This window comes from Lycium ferocissimum, chromosome 5, assembly GCF_029784015.1.
Source record: "Lycium ferocissimum isolate CSIRO_LF1 chromosome 5, AGI_CSIRO_Lferr_CH_V1, whole genome shotgun sequence".
NCBI lineage: Eukaryota > Viridiplantae > Streptophyta > Magnoliopsida > Solanales > Solanaceae > Lycium > Lycium ferocissimum.
In genome coordinates this window covers 7,005,095-7,017,881 of record NC_081346.1, presented here as the reverse complement: position 1 = coordinate 7,017,881, position 12,787 = coordinate 7,005,095, and the positions used below count along the sequence as shown (strand labels likewise).

The 12,787-nt window shown below is 33.8% G+C and overlaps 1 protein-coding gene across 1 annotated transcript; it reads right to left on the bottom strand.

The window, feature by feature from the left end:
- Window positions 1-5,017: 5,017 nt before the first annotated feature.
- LOC132055700 (two-component response regulator-like APRR1) lies at window positions 5,018-11,766 on the bottom strand. The gene is made up of 6 exons (XM_059447648.1): window positions 10,924-11,766; window positions 9,697-9,858; window positions 9,475-9,608; window positions 8,970-9,137; window positions 7,628-7,724; window positions 5,018-6,495 (listed from the first exon to the last, which is right to left on the bottom strand). Exons 1-6 carry the CDS (start codon window positions 11,054-11,056, stop codon window positions 5,531-5,533), a joined length of 1,659 nt encoding a protein of 552 aa, XP_059303631.1. The 5' UTR covers window positions 11,057-11,766; the 3' UTR covers window positions 5,018-5,530.
- Window positions 11,767-12,787: the final 1,021 nt, after the last annotated feature.

Below are 12,787 nucleotides of genomic sequence, written 5' to 3'. Positions count from 1 at the left end.
TATTGTTCCTAATTTTTTATCTTCATTACATACTAATGCTTCATGGTCTTCTGTACTCAATAATTCTACTTGAGAATCTTTTGGTATTGTTCTTAATGGTCTCATTATTGGTTGTATATTTGATAATCTTATTTCTTCATCTTCACTATCTACTTCTTTTTGTTTTCCTTTTTCTAGTTTACATAATCTAGTTTCTAATTCATTTATTCTTGTTTCTAATGTTATCATTCTTAGATTAATAGTAGGGTCTTCAATTTTTTTATGGGTTTCTTCTTTATTTATTTTTGTTTTAAATTCTTTTTCTATACACATTGTACATTCTTCTATTTAATAATTTTTACATTTAGCTCTTTTGTCTCTACTAGGATACCATTTACAAAAGAAACATGCATTACTATCCAATCCTTTATTTCTTTCGAATTCATGATTACAGTCTTCCGCTATATTTGCTAAATTATCTATTGCTTCTAAGTCTAGATTTTCTAATCCTATTTCATTAATTAATTCTTCTGCTTCTGAGTCTGATGAGTCTGTTTTGATTTTTTCTTCAGTGTCTACACTTACTATAGAATATATACTTTCTGTATCTGACATATATTCATCTACATTTATTAATGTTTCTTGAAAATCTTCAATTAGCTGAGAATTTCTTGTCTTATTATTTATTCTTTTTGGACATGTATTTGCTAAGTGCTCTACACTTTCACACGTAAAGCATTCTAGTTTAGTTTTATAATTTCTATCTGTTCTGTATTCTCTTACATGTCTATTCCTGTCTAAGTAAGGTTTTCTAGATGCTGACTTTCTAAAATAATATTTCTTTCTATTATATTGAGGATAATTTCTATTGTAATGTGTTCTATACTTTTTATGCTTTTTCTTTTTATAATTGTCTTTATCATAGCTTTGAGTAGTGTAAACCACACTTTTACAAAAGTTCATTTCATTTTGTTTTAGTTGTTTTTGTATCTGTATATGAGTATATTTTTCTTGTAGTATATCCATTATATGTTGTATTCTATGCCCTATTGACCATTTTAGATTAGGGTTCTGTACTACTTCGTCTCTCTTATTCCATCTATCTTCTATTTCTCTTCCTAAGGCTCCTGGTAGTTTATTAAGTAGTTTTTTTTTTACCTAATTCTTGATCAAAAGCATTTCAACTGATAGTACAGTAATAAAAATAATCGTTTAAAAATTTCTTAATATGGAACCAACTACTTATACTTAGCTGTTCTAATTTTATTCCGCATTTCTTTGTAATACTAATAATCCACTATTTGGATCTTCTCCCTGTGATTAAAGTATGTATTTTATTAGTAAAATTATATGGGTTTGCTCCCATGGATACTAAGTGTTGAAATTCCATTGGAAAATTTTCCTTATAAGCTTCCCATAAAGCTTTGGCTGATTCTCCTAAAAATGTTTCTAAATATTTATACATTGTTTTTGCGTCTGTATCATTATATGTTTTTATATAGTCTGCTACTACTATTCCTTTCCAAAGATCTATTACTGAATTCCATCTTTGTGGATCATGTCATTTGCTATATTTAATATTTTACCTTTATTACCTCCTTCTTGAAGAATAATAGGTTCTTCTATAGGCATTCTTTTTCCTGATGGTTTTACATTGTCTATGGGTTCTCCTGTTGTTCTAAAAACTCTTCGCCTAGGTACATTTCTTGTACTTGTATCTACAGTATATTGTTCTCCAACAGTTCTTCTTTGAAATGGACTAGAACTAGACGCACTAGATTCCATTAATTCTTTTTGACTTATTATTGAGTCTATCTCTATTTCGTCATCACTAAATTGCATATCTTCTAATATTTTATCAAATTCGTCTGATTTCTTTTGGTACATATTTTCTACTCTATATCCCCAATTATCAGTTCTAGCTTCACATAATTTAAAGTGACTTAGTTAGTTTTCCTAACTTACATCCTTTACATCTAAAAAGTATATTTTTGTTATCTTTATGGAGTCTTTTTGCTTCTTCTATAGCTGTGTCTACCGTAAACTTGTCTTGTATTAGTTCTATATTCATAAAATTTGATTCTGTAATTTCATTTTCGTCTAAAGTACTTTCTTCTTCTATGTTTTTTTGTGGTGTATAATTATAATTGGTGAAACATATAGATGTCTCTCTCCTAGAATTGGTGTACATTAGGTGAGATTCTGGCTGTAGAATCTTTTTTCTATTAAAATCTTCTAGGTTCCATTCCATTCCTGCATATTCTTCAGGATTTATTTTTATGGGTTTTATTAGTCTTATTCCTCTATTTCCCATTACTTCTACTAGGTCTTCTACCTTAATTTTAAATTTTGTATTACTATTATTAGTCATTTTTCCTAAAAATCCTACACACATTAGTAAATTATTACCGTCACACATTTCTTCATATCCCTTGGTCTGTATTCCTATTTTTATGTGTTTTCCAAATTCTATTAAATTCATTATAAAGTCTGGGCTAATATAAAAGATTCTTCCATTGTTTGTCATGTCTACTTCCGTTAGTCCTATTATTGATTTTTTCATGTCTGCCATCTATCGTCATAAATTACTATTAAAACTTTAGTTCCTAAGTTTTTCTAGTTAATCCTTTTAATCCGACTACTATTAATCCCATATGCATTAAACTTCTTCCAGTGTTTTTTATTTGTCTTACAACCTCTGGATTTATTAGATTTATGGTAGTAACTTTAGTTCCTATAGCTGATAATTGTTCTTCTCTATAATGTCTATATAATTGTGCTGTACTTGAGAACTGTCCTATATTGTATAACGTCTTTGGATTTAAAAGTTTTAATTGATTTTGTTGGAAAATTTGTATATCTCTATCTACGTCTATTACCTCACTTAGCTGTTGATTGTTTTCTTCTGGTCTTCTCCTATTTCGAATTCTTGATAAAAGATTATTACCTATTCTATTGTCTGAAAAACTTACTCCAGGTCTTTTTTGTCCTTGCCTTTCTGGTCCTCTTTCGTTTCTTGGTCTTGTTGAAAGAAAGTCCATTTTTGTGGTTTTCTAATTACTTTAACTTTTTCCTTCTGAGGTGTTATTTCAACCTTCTTTAATTGTTCTATTAATTCCTCAACTTCTTTATTCTTTGGGGTTTCTATATTAGTTTTCTCTTTTTGTGTCTCACTTATTATTCTTAAGCGTTCGCTTATTATTTCTAGCCTTGGAATTATTGCATGCTCTACGTTCTTAGTTATTTCCAATAATAAAGAAATTATAGTAATAATCTGTTTTAGTACTATTTGATCAGATTTAGCGTTAAGTATATAATCTATATAGTCTTGTGGTAAAGATATAAAATTTTCTATTAACTGTGAGGCTTCTTGTTGGACTATAGTTAGTTTGTTCATGAAAGAGTAATTTCCTTAAGCTCTTCTAGTGTCATTTTTAAATCTTTAATATCGTTATTTAATTTTTCTATTTGTTGTGTTGTTTGTGTTATTATCTGGTTTGTCTTTATTTCTATTTCTTTAGGTTTTTCTAGAATAGCCTTAATTAACTTTTCTATTTCAGTCTTTATAGGCGATTTTTCTAAATTCGATTTGTTAATTAAAATCTGAATTTTTCGTTCTAATTTTAATTCTTGTGTTTTTAAGTAATCAAAATTTTGCTCTAATTTTTTTAACTTCTTCTTTTGATTAGTTTGAGAAACTTCTATGACTTCTAATATTCTAGTAATGTCTTTATTATTTTCTTGAGTTTTTTAACTAAAATTTATGACTAAATCAACTAGAGTATTAAATTGTTTGTCTTCACTATGTAATATATGTTCTCCGTTACTAAAATTACACTTTATAATACTATGATCTTTTAATGCTCTATATTTCTTTTCTGGGTATATTCTTAAATCTAAATATTCTAGATTCTTTAATGTATCTATTTTATCAAAATTTGTTTATTATCCTAAAGGAATTCTTATTTTATAAATTTTCTTTTGGTACTCTATACTATTTGTAAGTCCTTTTATATTTTCTCTTATGCCTTGTAATTCCCAAGTTATAGCCGAAATTGTATCTTCGTTAATTTGGCTTTGTAACAGACTATTTTCTATCAGGGATGATAAAGTTTCTGTATTTATTATTTCTAAATATGCACTTAAGGCATTTTCAATTTTTCTATATTCTCTTCTTTTCTCTATATCTCTATATAAATACCAGTAGTTTATAGCTATTTGTTTAACAAAAGATTGTGTTTTCATATAGAAGTAACTAGTATGGCTTAAATCGCCTCTCGATCTGCTTTTGAGAGTATTTCCTAAATCTTATATGTCCTAATAATTTATATTCTAATCCTGATATTATATCTATTAATTCTTGTAATCTTAACTGATTCTCTTTAATACTACTTAGTCTGATATATATATATATATATATATATATATATATATATATATATATATATGTGCGCTTCCATTCTCTAGTGATAGAGATGGAGGAGATTGATTTTTTTTTATTTTTTAAAATCAAGTAAAACATGGTCATTTTGTTAGTACGTTCAGAAAACTCTTAAGGCTGTTTATCTACTATATGTATACGTACATAATACACACATGTACATGAGTCTTATTTTTTGCAAAATAACATGAGTATTGGAAAATCTTAATTTTTTGTACTTAAAGCAAGAATTTTCCAACATGTGGTTCAGAGTTAATGCTTTGTGTTGGCTAGATGTTCCGATAGGTGATGCTGTATAAACCAGAGGCAACATTCAGCATACGAGATCCATTTTTTGCCTCTGACTCATCTACTCTTGGTTGAACATCGGTCAGTAACGGTCTGCAAATACCACACCTTGTGATGAAACGATGACATAATTTGCCAACGCAAAGCAGCTCCTGGTAATAACCTGCTGATGACCGATTAGACCCCACACGGAGCTCCCAAAACTCGCATTATCACCTAATGCTTACTGACATGCACCGTTATGGGATAGAAGCAGCAAACAACGATTACACTAAGCTTTGGCAGAATTTCAAAGTTGACGATGCAATCTATCTGTAACATACAGCCTCCATTTTTTTTATATTGTAAAATTCAAAACAATTCCCAGAAAGATGTCACTGCGATCTCATTACCTTGCTTGACTGTGAAATCACAGGCTCTGGCTTCTTCACTCCAACATAGATTCAACAATCCTAAATTGCAGTGACATTAGACGGGAAAAGTCAGAGACACTATAACACAATTAAGTTCTCCTGTCCAGACGGCTTCTCTAGAATTTTGATTTTAGCTTTATATATTTTTAACTTGCTAACACATAGTTACATGATGCTGAAAAGCAGTAGGAGCAGGAGGATTTCTTAATATCTCATTGCACAACTGATCATGTAGACCAAGTCTCTGATGGCAAGTCAAAAAGCAAGCCTGCTCCACTTGTGGGCATGTTGACCAAAACTGAAGCGTCTTTCTGCATTCATCCTCAAGGTATAATAGCTCACTAGCACAGGTAATTCTGAGAACACAAGCCATTAAATGACAGGGAAAACTACCAAAAGATTGCAATCATCATAGACACATCGATGGATCATCCTCAGGTGAATCAAAATTTCCTGTTTGTTCCTCATCCTCTTCCTCCTCTTCATCATCATCATAATCTGCTGAAGCAGGATGCCCATTAAGATCGACATTCACACCATTGACCTTCCTCACAAACTGTCCTCTCACACGAGGTCTCCGTTCTGCCAGTTTTTTTCGGTTAACATACCTGATTTTCTTGTCAAAACATCTTTCCTTTCTCTTCTGTCTAAACTTCATCAGTGCTGCCTTTCTACGATCAACTTTGCTCCCCTTACCTTCAGCCGAAGGCGAATTTCCAATCGTAGGCCACTGATGCGGTGCTGGCATTTGACCAGGTTGTAAGCATAGGCCCATAGGGTAGTAAGGAAATGATGCCATCCCATGCATATGAGGGGGACATGGTGGCATATGATTGTATTGAGGTAACACAGCTGAATTGGCATGGTTGTGGAGATCTTGCATGTTCTTCGGATACATTTGTGGTGGTGGTGGCATCATGACTTGATTCATTGCTCCAGACATAAAATAGGAATAAGCAGTTTGAGCATGAAAATTCACAGCATCACGCTGAGCTTCATTGCGCGGATGCATGTACACCTGCGAGAACTCCTCCATCTTTGAGTTCCTTTGTTGCGTTAAGTCTAGTGATAAAGGGGGAGTACAGGACCTTTCCATGGAATACGAGTCTGGGAAACTGTTACTACTTGGACAGTCATCACCTTGTGAATGATTTTCAACTGCATCGCCATTAACTTGCATTTGATTTTCAATCTCTAAATGTTCTATGGCTGCATTAGTCTTCTCTTCCATCCTTGATTGGTGAGCCACATTTTCATGGGTAGAGTTTGTTCCTTGGTCATTGCTTTTAGGCATGCCTGATTTGACGTAGGTAAAGAAAGCTGAGGACTCACCTATCTTCAGTTCACTCTTCTTAGGAAAAGAAGAAATTTGTCCTGTTCAATAAGAGCATTACATTAAATTAAAAGTTAAACCCATCTGAAGAAATAGGAGAGGATAATCTCAGATTGTTATAATAATTCTCAGAAGCATCTAAAGCAAAGCATATTAGATATCGTAATCAATTTCCGGATCTGTTACATAACTATACAACTACAACACAGAGATTACCAATGAAATTGCTTATTAAGTAACTCATTTATAAGTGCTATTTGAGCATAAAATTTAAAGACATTTATGTACATCAGTTAACAAGTACTCAATCATTGCCCTAAACCATTCCAGCGATAAAATACATCAATCTCTTAATATCTCTCTCTGACTTTAGGCAAAAGAATACAGGACGTACTCAAACTTCTCCTCAGCATATGCCAAATCTACTCACAGAGGTAAGACCTGCTTCTGTTACTTGTTTACGCTGAAACTACCTTAGACATGCCTCACATTTCCAGCAAATAGTTTATGCTCCAGAATTTGAGTGCCAAAAGACTCAATATGTTACTCAAACTCTCCAAAAGATGTTGCCGCACCCGTGTCATATCATCCGAAAAAGCACCAACTTTTGGAGGATCAAACACGCACCCGTCAATATTTTTGAAGAGTTCGAGCAACATGTCACTGACCAATAATTTCAGGCTTAAGTAACGGAAATATACGCAAATACCTAGAAGATAACTTTCAAGCATGGAGGAAAATTGAAAAACAGAATGATTTCAGGCTACAGCAACAGAAATATACTCGAATGCCTAGACTTTTGAGTACCTCTCAAGCATGGAGGAAGTGAAAATGCAATCCGAGTAGCAAGCTACACTCCTCTCTCTCTCTTCCTCCTTTGGGTTGCGGGAAGATTTTTTTTTTTTTTTTGGATGGGGTTGAGGGCTGAGTGCTGGATATGGGTTTTGAAATATGTAATAGGCACCTACTCTGTCAACCCAATGTTGCTTCCTTTAGCAAATAGCATTCAACAGACATGACAATAGAGAAAAAATTAAACCACTGAAAGGCAGTATTCACTTTCAATAAGATCGGTTACTCATTATTCTCCATATGTTGAAAATAATGGTAAGTAAATATCATTTTATCAACAATCAAGACGAACGAGTGACTTAAAACCACGTGACCACTGACCTGTCTGGCGATCATAAGTTCCTGGCACATTATACCGACACTGAAATGGAACCACAGCCACAGTCTCTACAGCAGCAGCAGTGGTGACTGCATTGATCTGAAATATAGTAGCCGAAAGACAGGAAACGCAAAACCATCATATGTTAGTATACCTCTCTAATCAGGAAGGAAACTATTGTTGTATGTTCGAAAAGAGTAACTGGTTCATAGAGGGCATGAACAAAGGTTATTATATCACAAATAGAACCGATCAGAAAGCCACACTCCAAAAAAGTTGCAATATGAATATCTTTGTTTAAACTTTGTATCAGATAATATTTTTTCATAAATAATTGTCTGATAAGAGTTACGATCAAGTCTTTAAACAAATCTGAAGGTTGGGTGTAATGATGCAAAAAGCCCCTTTATCATTCTATACTACTAATTCTTTCTCTCAGCCTGTTGTTTGTCACTTGGAATTGATGCAAAACAAATGTGCATTATGTTTTTTATAACGTATGCTTAGATGTTTAAGATTTGCTTTAGCCACTTTCTTTTGTTAATAAAGTGAAATAGCTTTAGCAATATTACTACCCTTTACAATGGTATAGAATTCTTCATCCGCTAAGCTCAACAAATTTATTTTTTATATGTTAGATTTTTTTTTTTTATAAGGAAAAACATCACTTTATTTTTTATATGTTCGATAAGCTCAACAATTCAGCAGTTACAGCTGGAAAATAGGAAAAGAAAATTCTAGTAAAGGGGCATGCCCATATCTGTTAGTGACAACATATAAATTATAGTTTAAATCAGCTCATTTAATTTAATCATTAAGAAAGGAAGAACAGCGGTTTTGACTCTATCTAAAATCTAGGAAACAGCACATTAACAGATGGACCCCAGAAAATGGTTAAGTGGCTGTTGAATGAATTTGTTAGCTGCAGCTAAGAAACATAATTTGCACGTAATTTCCAAAACAAAGGAACTACTGGTGCTTCCCGCCAGAATTTACATTCATCCCCCAGGTATTGGTATATTAGAACTGCAAGCTACCATGAATTATACCAAAAGATTGAGTTTGGTCCGTGACCACACTAGAACATGCCATATTCAAATTAAAACCTCTTGCCAAAGAACCATAAGTATGTTAAAAAATCCCTGATACCCCTTGGTTATGTCAACTTTCAATTCTGAAGCCTCCACGCTTTCATTCAAGGTTTATCTACAAATTACAGACTTACAAAGGAACAAGTAATGGATACCCACATAACAATCACCTTGAATACGGAGAAAATATAAAGGCCCAATGATGAATTTTAACAGTAATATTACAAGAATTTGGGCTTCCATGCAAAATTACCTCGTCTTCTAGCTGAATAGAGGGACATGCTTCCAGATTAACACTCTTCCGGGACTTATCATCAGTATCGTCAGAGAAAAGAGTTGTGCTAGTTGTATTAGGATCACTGGGATCTGATACAACCAAATCAAAGTCATAACTTAAGATGTTCTTCTCTGCTAGTCCAAGCTGTACATGAAACAAAAGAAAAGGAAGGAATGTTACATGGATGTTGTCATAGAGCATATAAGAATCCAAATATTAAAGGGGTAGAGAAGTTCTGTGCATGCATGATGCACCTAAGGAAAATGATGTCAAAAAGAAAAAAGGGTTTAGACATTATTTGCTTCTTTATTAGGATCATGCACCTAGACCCTTCTAATTACCATTTTTCTTTATTGGTAAAGGAGACCCTTCTAATTACCTTTACACAAAATCCACTGAAATCTTTCTAAAAATAGATCTTTCAGGCAAAAGAAATGCAATTTCTAGGAAGAATTGTTAAGTGATCAAATAAAGTACATGCCATTTGCCTTCTTCTCCACATGTGAGTCCACAAGTTCAACAGCTCATTAGTGCGGAGAGGCTTTACAAGGTAGTCAGCTGCTCCGAATTTGAGGCACTTGACGACAATAGAGACTTCATCTTGTGACGACATCACTAGGAAAGGAATAACAAAGAAATATTTTACTGCTCTTTCAGTACAGTCGAAATCAAGTTACAATTTATACAAAGTCAGTTTGCTTACTGATCACAGGTATGCGCCGCAGTTCTGTATCCCTCATAATGTATTTCAACATCTTGAATCCTTTGGCCATAGGAATGTCAACTTCAGAAAGGATGATATCGATATCAGGTCCTTCAGCATTCAGTGCATCAATCACCTGTCTGGGTGACCTTACTGAAGTTACTGCAAGACAACAATTACCACCATCAACACAAGAACATTCAATGCTGCCTTATAAAGTACCATGTGTATTATACGCCAAGTAGCCAACTGCAGACTGACATAGGATCAAAACACGGGTAACTTACTTACACAAGCTTCTAACCCCAGTCACCACTAGCCCCCAGGTGTCCTGTGTCCTTTAGTTTTGTTTTCATTCTTTCAACTATATTATACCAACTAAGCTGCTATATGCGAATTGTTTCCTTTTAAAAGGTCTGGTTCTACTCTCCTTTTCTTTTTACTTCCAAAACATTACCACAAAAAAAAAAAAAAAAAAGTACATGTCTCCTTTTCCTTTTTCTTCTCATTTTGTATCATTTTTCGGCTTGGGGCTTTGGGGGGGGATGAACTGGGGATAGTTGAACGGAATCTTTTCGCAAGGTTGCAAAACCTGCCACAACACCCCCCCCCCCCCCCCCCCGCCCAAAACAAAAAAAAACCACAAAACCACAAACCAGACCTTCAATAATTAGTTGAGGGGAAGTAAGCCTCTATCACTGTTATTATAAGACATCAGCGATTAATATAAAGTGTGAGCCTCGAGATAAACATAATGAACGCTAATCTTCAAAACAAAACAATCAAGGATAAGTAACATGCTTAAGTTATGAACATCAGAGCTCATGTTATATAAAGCAAGTGATCTATCATCTATAAAAACAGGAATTAAGTTAAAATTAACAAAAACATGCCCACTCATAACAAGAGTACTTGCCGGACCTTCGTTCACATTAATTCTATTACCTGCTTTAGGCAAAAAAAACATAAATCATCTCGAATCATATTGCACGCAACACATAAAAAAATCATACATAAGACTATCAATAATGAAATAAAACAAAAACCATAAACTAGTGGCTCCAAAAACTGCACTAAACACAAGAGCTGAATATTACCTTGATAAGAACATTTGCACAAAACATATACAAAAAAAAACATATATAAGACTATCAATAATGAAATATAACAAAAAAACATAAACTAGTAGCTCCAAGAACTGCACTAAACAAAAGACCTGAATATTACCTTGATAAGAACACTTGCACAAGAGCGTAAAAACTTCCTGCGAGCTCTTAGCATCATTATCACACAGTAAAATCCTCACTTTACTCCTATCAATAAACCCATCACCACTCTTAACAACCTCATTCTTCTCCATAATCAATACTTAAAATCAACAACCTTCACAAATTCCAGCTCTAAACACCACACTCCCCCTATATTATCACTACAAAACCACCATTAAAAGCACTTTCCTCTCTTCACTATAAGTAAAAATTAGAAAGTAGAAAAAATGAAGTTAGGGTTTCTAATTCAGCTGGTTTCATTAGTAGATCACCTAGTCAATCTTATCCAACGCAAGCATATACATCTCTAAAACAACAGTATTTCTTCTCTTATACTGTCCTAAACAAACACATCATAAATTAGTACAATTATATAGATCGGATGTTATCAACGACCGGCAAACAACATAAATTCACAATCCACATCGTTTTTCCGACCGATCCGGCGCCCGTTAGCAACAACTACTAAATCTGTACACAATTTCTAATCGGTTTTACCTACCTAAAGTAAGACTTAAGTTAGAAAAAAAAAAATGAAGAGTCTACTCTCTGGCTCGTAAGGTTCTAAGTGGTCGTCAGAAAGTTCGAGCTTTTTTGAGGCCGACGAAAAATTTAAATATTTTAATAGTAGCACTTTTTAGGTAGATGGCGATGGCTAAAGTGCGCCGCGTTGGAAGTGAAAATATCTGAACCGTAGAGTGAGGAGGATGAACGGTGATGATTGGATGAAATGGGCGTAGCTGGAACGCGGCGTAAGATAGTGGAATGTAATACGTGGAATGTGGAAAAGAAAAAGTGAAGGAAAAAGATCAAAAAAGGGTAAAAGAGAGTGGTAGGATATTTTATGAAGGGGGTTGGGTATGAGGAAGATATTTTTTTAGAGATAGAGGAGGTGCCACGTCATATAGAGATCTGTAAAAGGATTTTTGTGAAGGAAAGAGTAAAGGATCGTTGTGAAAGGGTGGGACTTGCTTTTAGGCCCGCAATATGTATAAGGTTTCTTATTGGTTATTGGATTGGATTCGTGGGGGAAATAAATTGCAAGGCCCAAGTTTCCACACAGTTATATTCTTCCACGTGTGAAACCAACTTGCCTTCAATCCTCAAGCATGTTATTCTTTGTTCTGATCTTATCCTTTCCCCGTCCTTTGTCGTTCCCTACCCTTTTCGGATACAAAATTTAAATAAAAAAGAAATGATAATACTGCTAATAATAATAGAGGTTGGCCATAACAAGAGGTAGGGGTAGGTCGAAGAAGAACTGAAGGGAGGTAATTAGATATGATATAATCAGAGGCGGATTCAGGATTTTAAGATGGCGGAGACACCATTATCTTAACATACACGATAATAAATTTTTTAATGATGACTAAGGAATAATACCGTGTTGGACTGGTCACTAATAATAATAGCGAAAATACAAGTATATAGATGAAAAAAATTGTGTTGGAGCCGAGATTTGATCTCGAGTGGTGACCAGTGTTACAATCCTACCAACCGAACTACTTTTGCAATTAGGTTTGAGGGGTCCTTTTAAAATATATTATAGTTTTTCAAGGTATATATATATATATATATATATATATATATATATATATATATATAATATAGGGTTTTTTTTTTCAAAGTTGGAAGGAGGGGGGGGGGGGGGGGGGCACGTGTCCCCCCAACCAACACATTGTGGGTCCCCCTGGACATAACATAACTTGAGAGTATACGACCATGATAAAGATAGAAAGGTGTGGAGGTTAGGGATTAGGCTAGAAAGTTAATAGTAGGTAGCCGAGTGTTGGAGAAATGATTATTTGATTCTTACAAAAAAA

What these genes read in the sequence shown, in the direction of transcription:
- LOC132055700 (XM_059447648.1), bottom strand. Translation starts at nt 11,056, where the DNA reads ATGGAGAAGAATGAGGTTGTTAAGAGTGGTGATGGGTTTATTGATAGG. An exon ending in GCGGCGCATACCTGTGATCA is followed by an intron (nt 9,609 to 9,696) that starts GTAAGCAAACTG and finishes TTCCTTTCCTAG; the next exon opens with TGATGTCGTCACAAGATGAA. An exon ending in CTATTCAGCTAGAAGACGAG is followed by an intron (nt 7,725 to 8,969) that starts GTAATTTTGCAT and finishes ACTATATTTCAG; the next exon opens with ATCAATGCAGTCACCACTGC.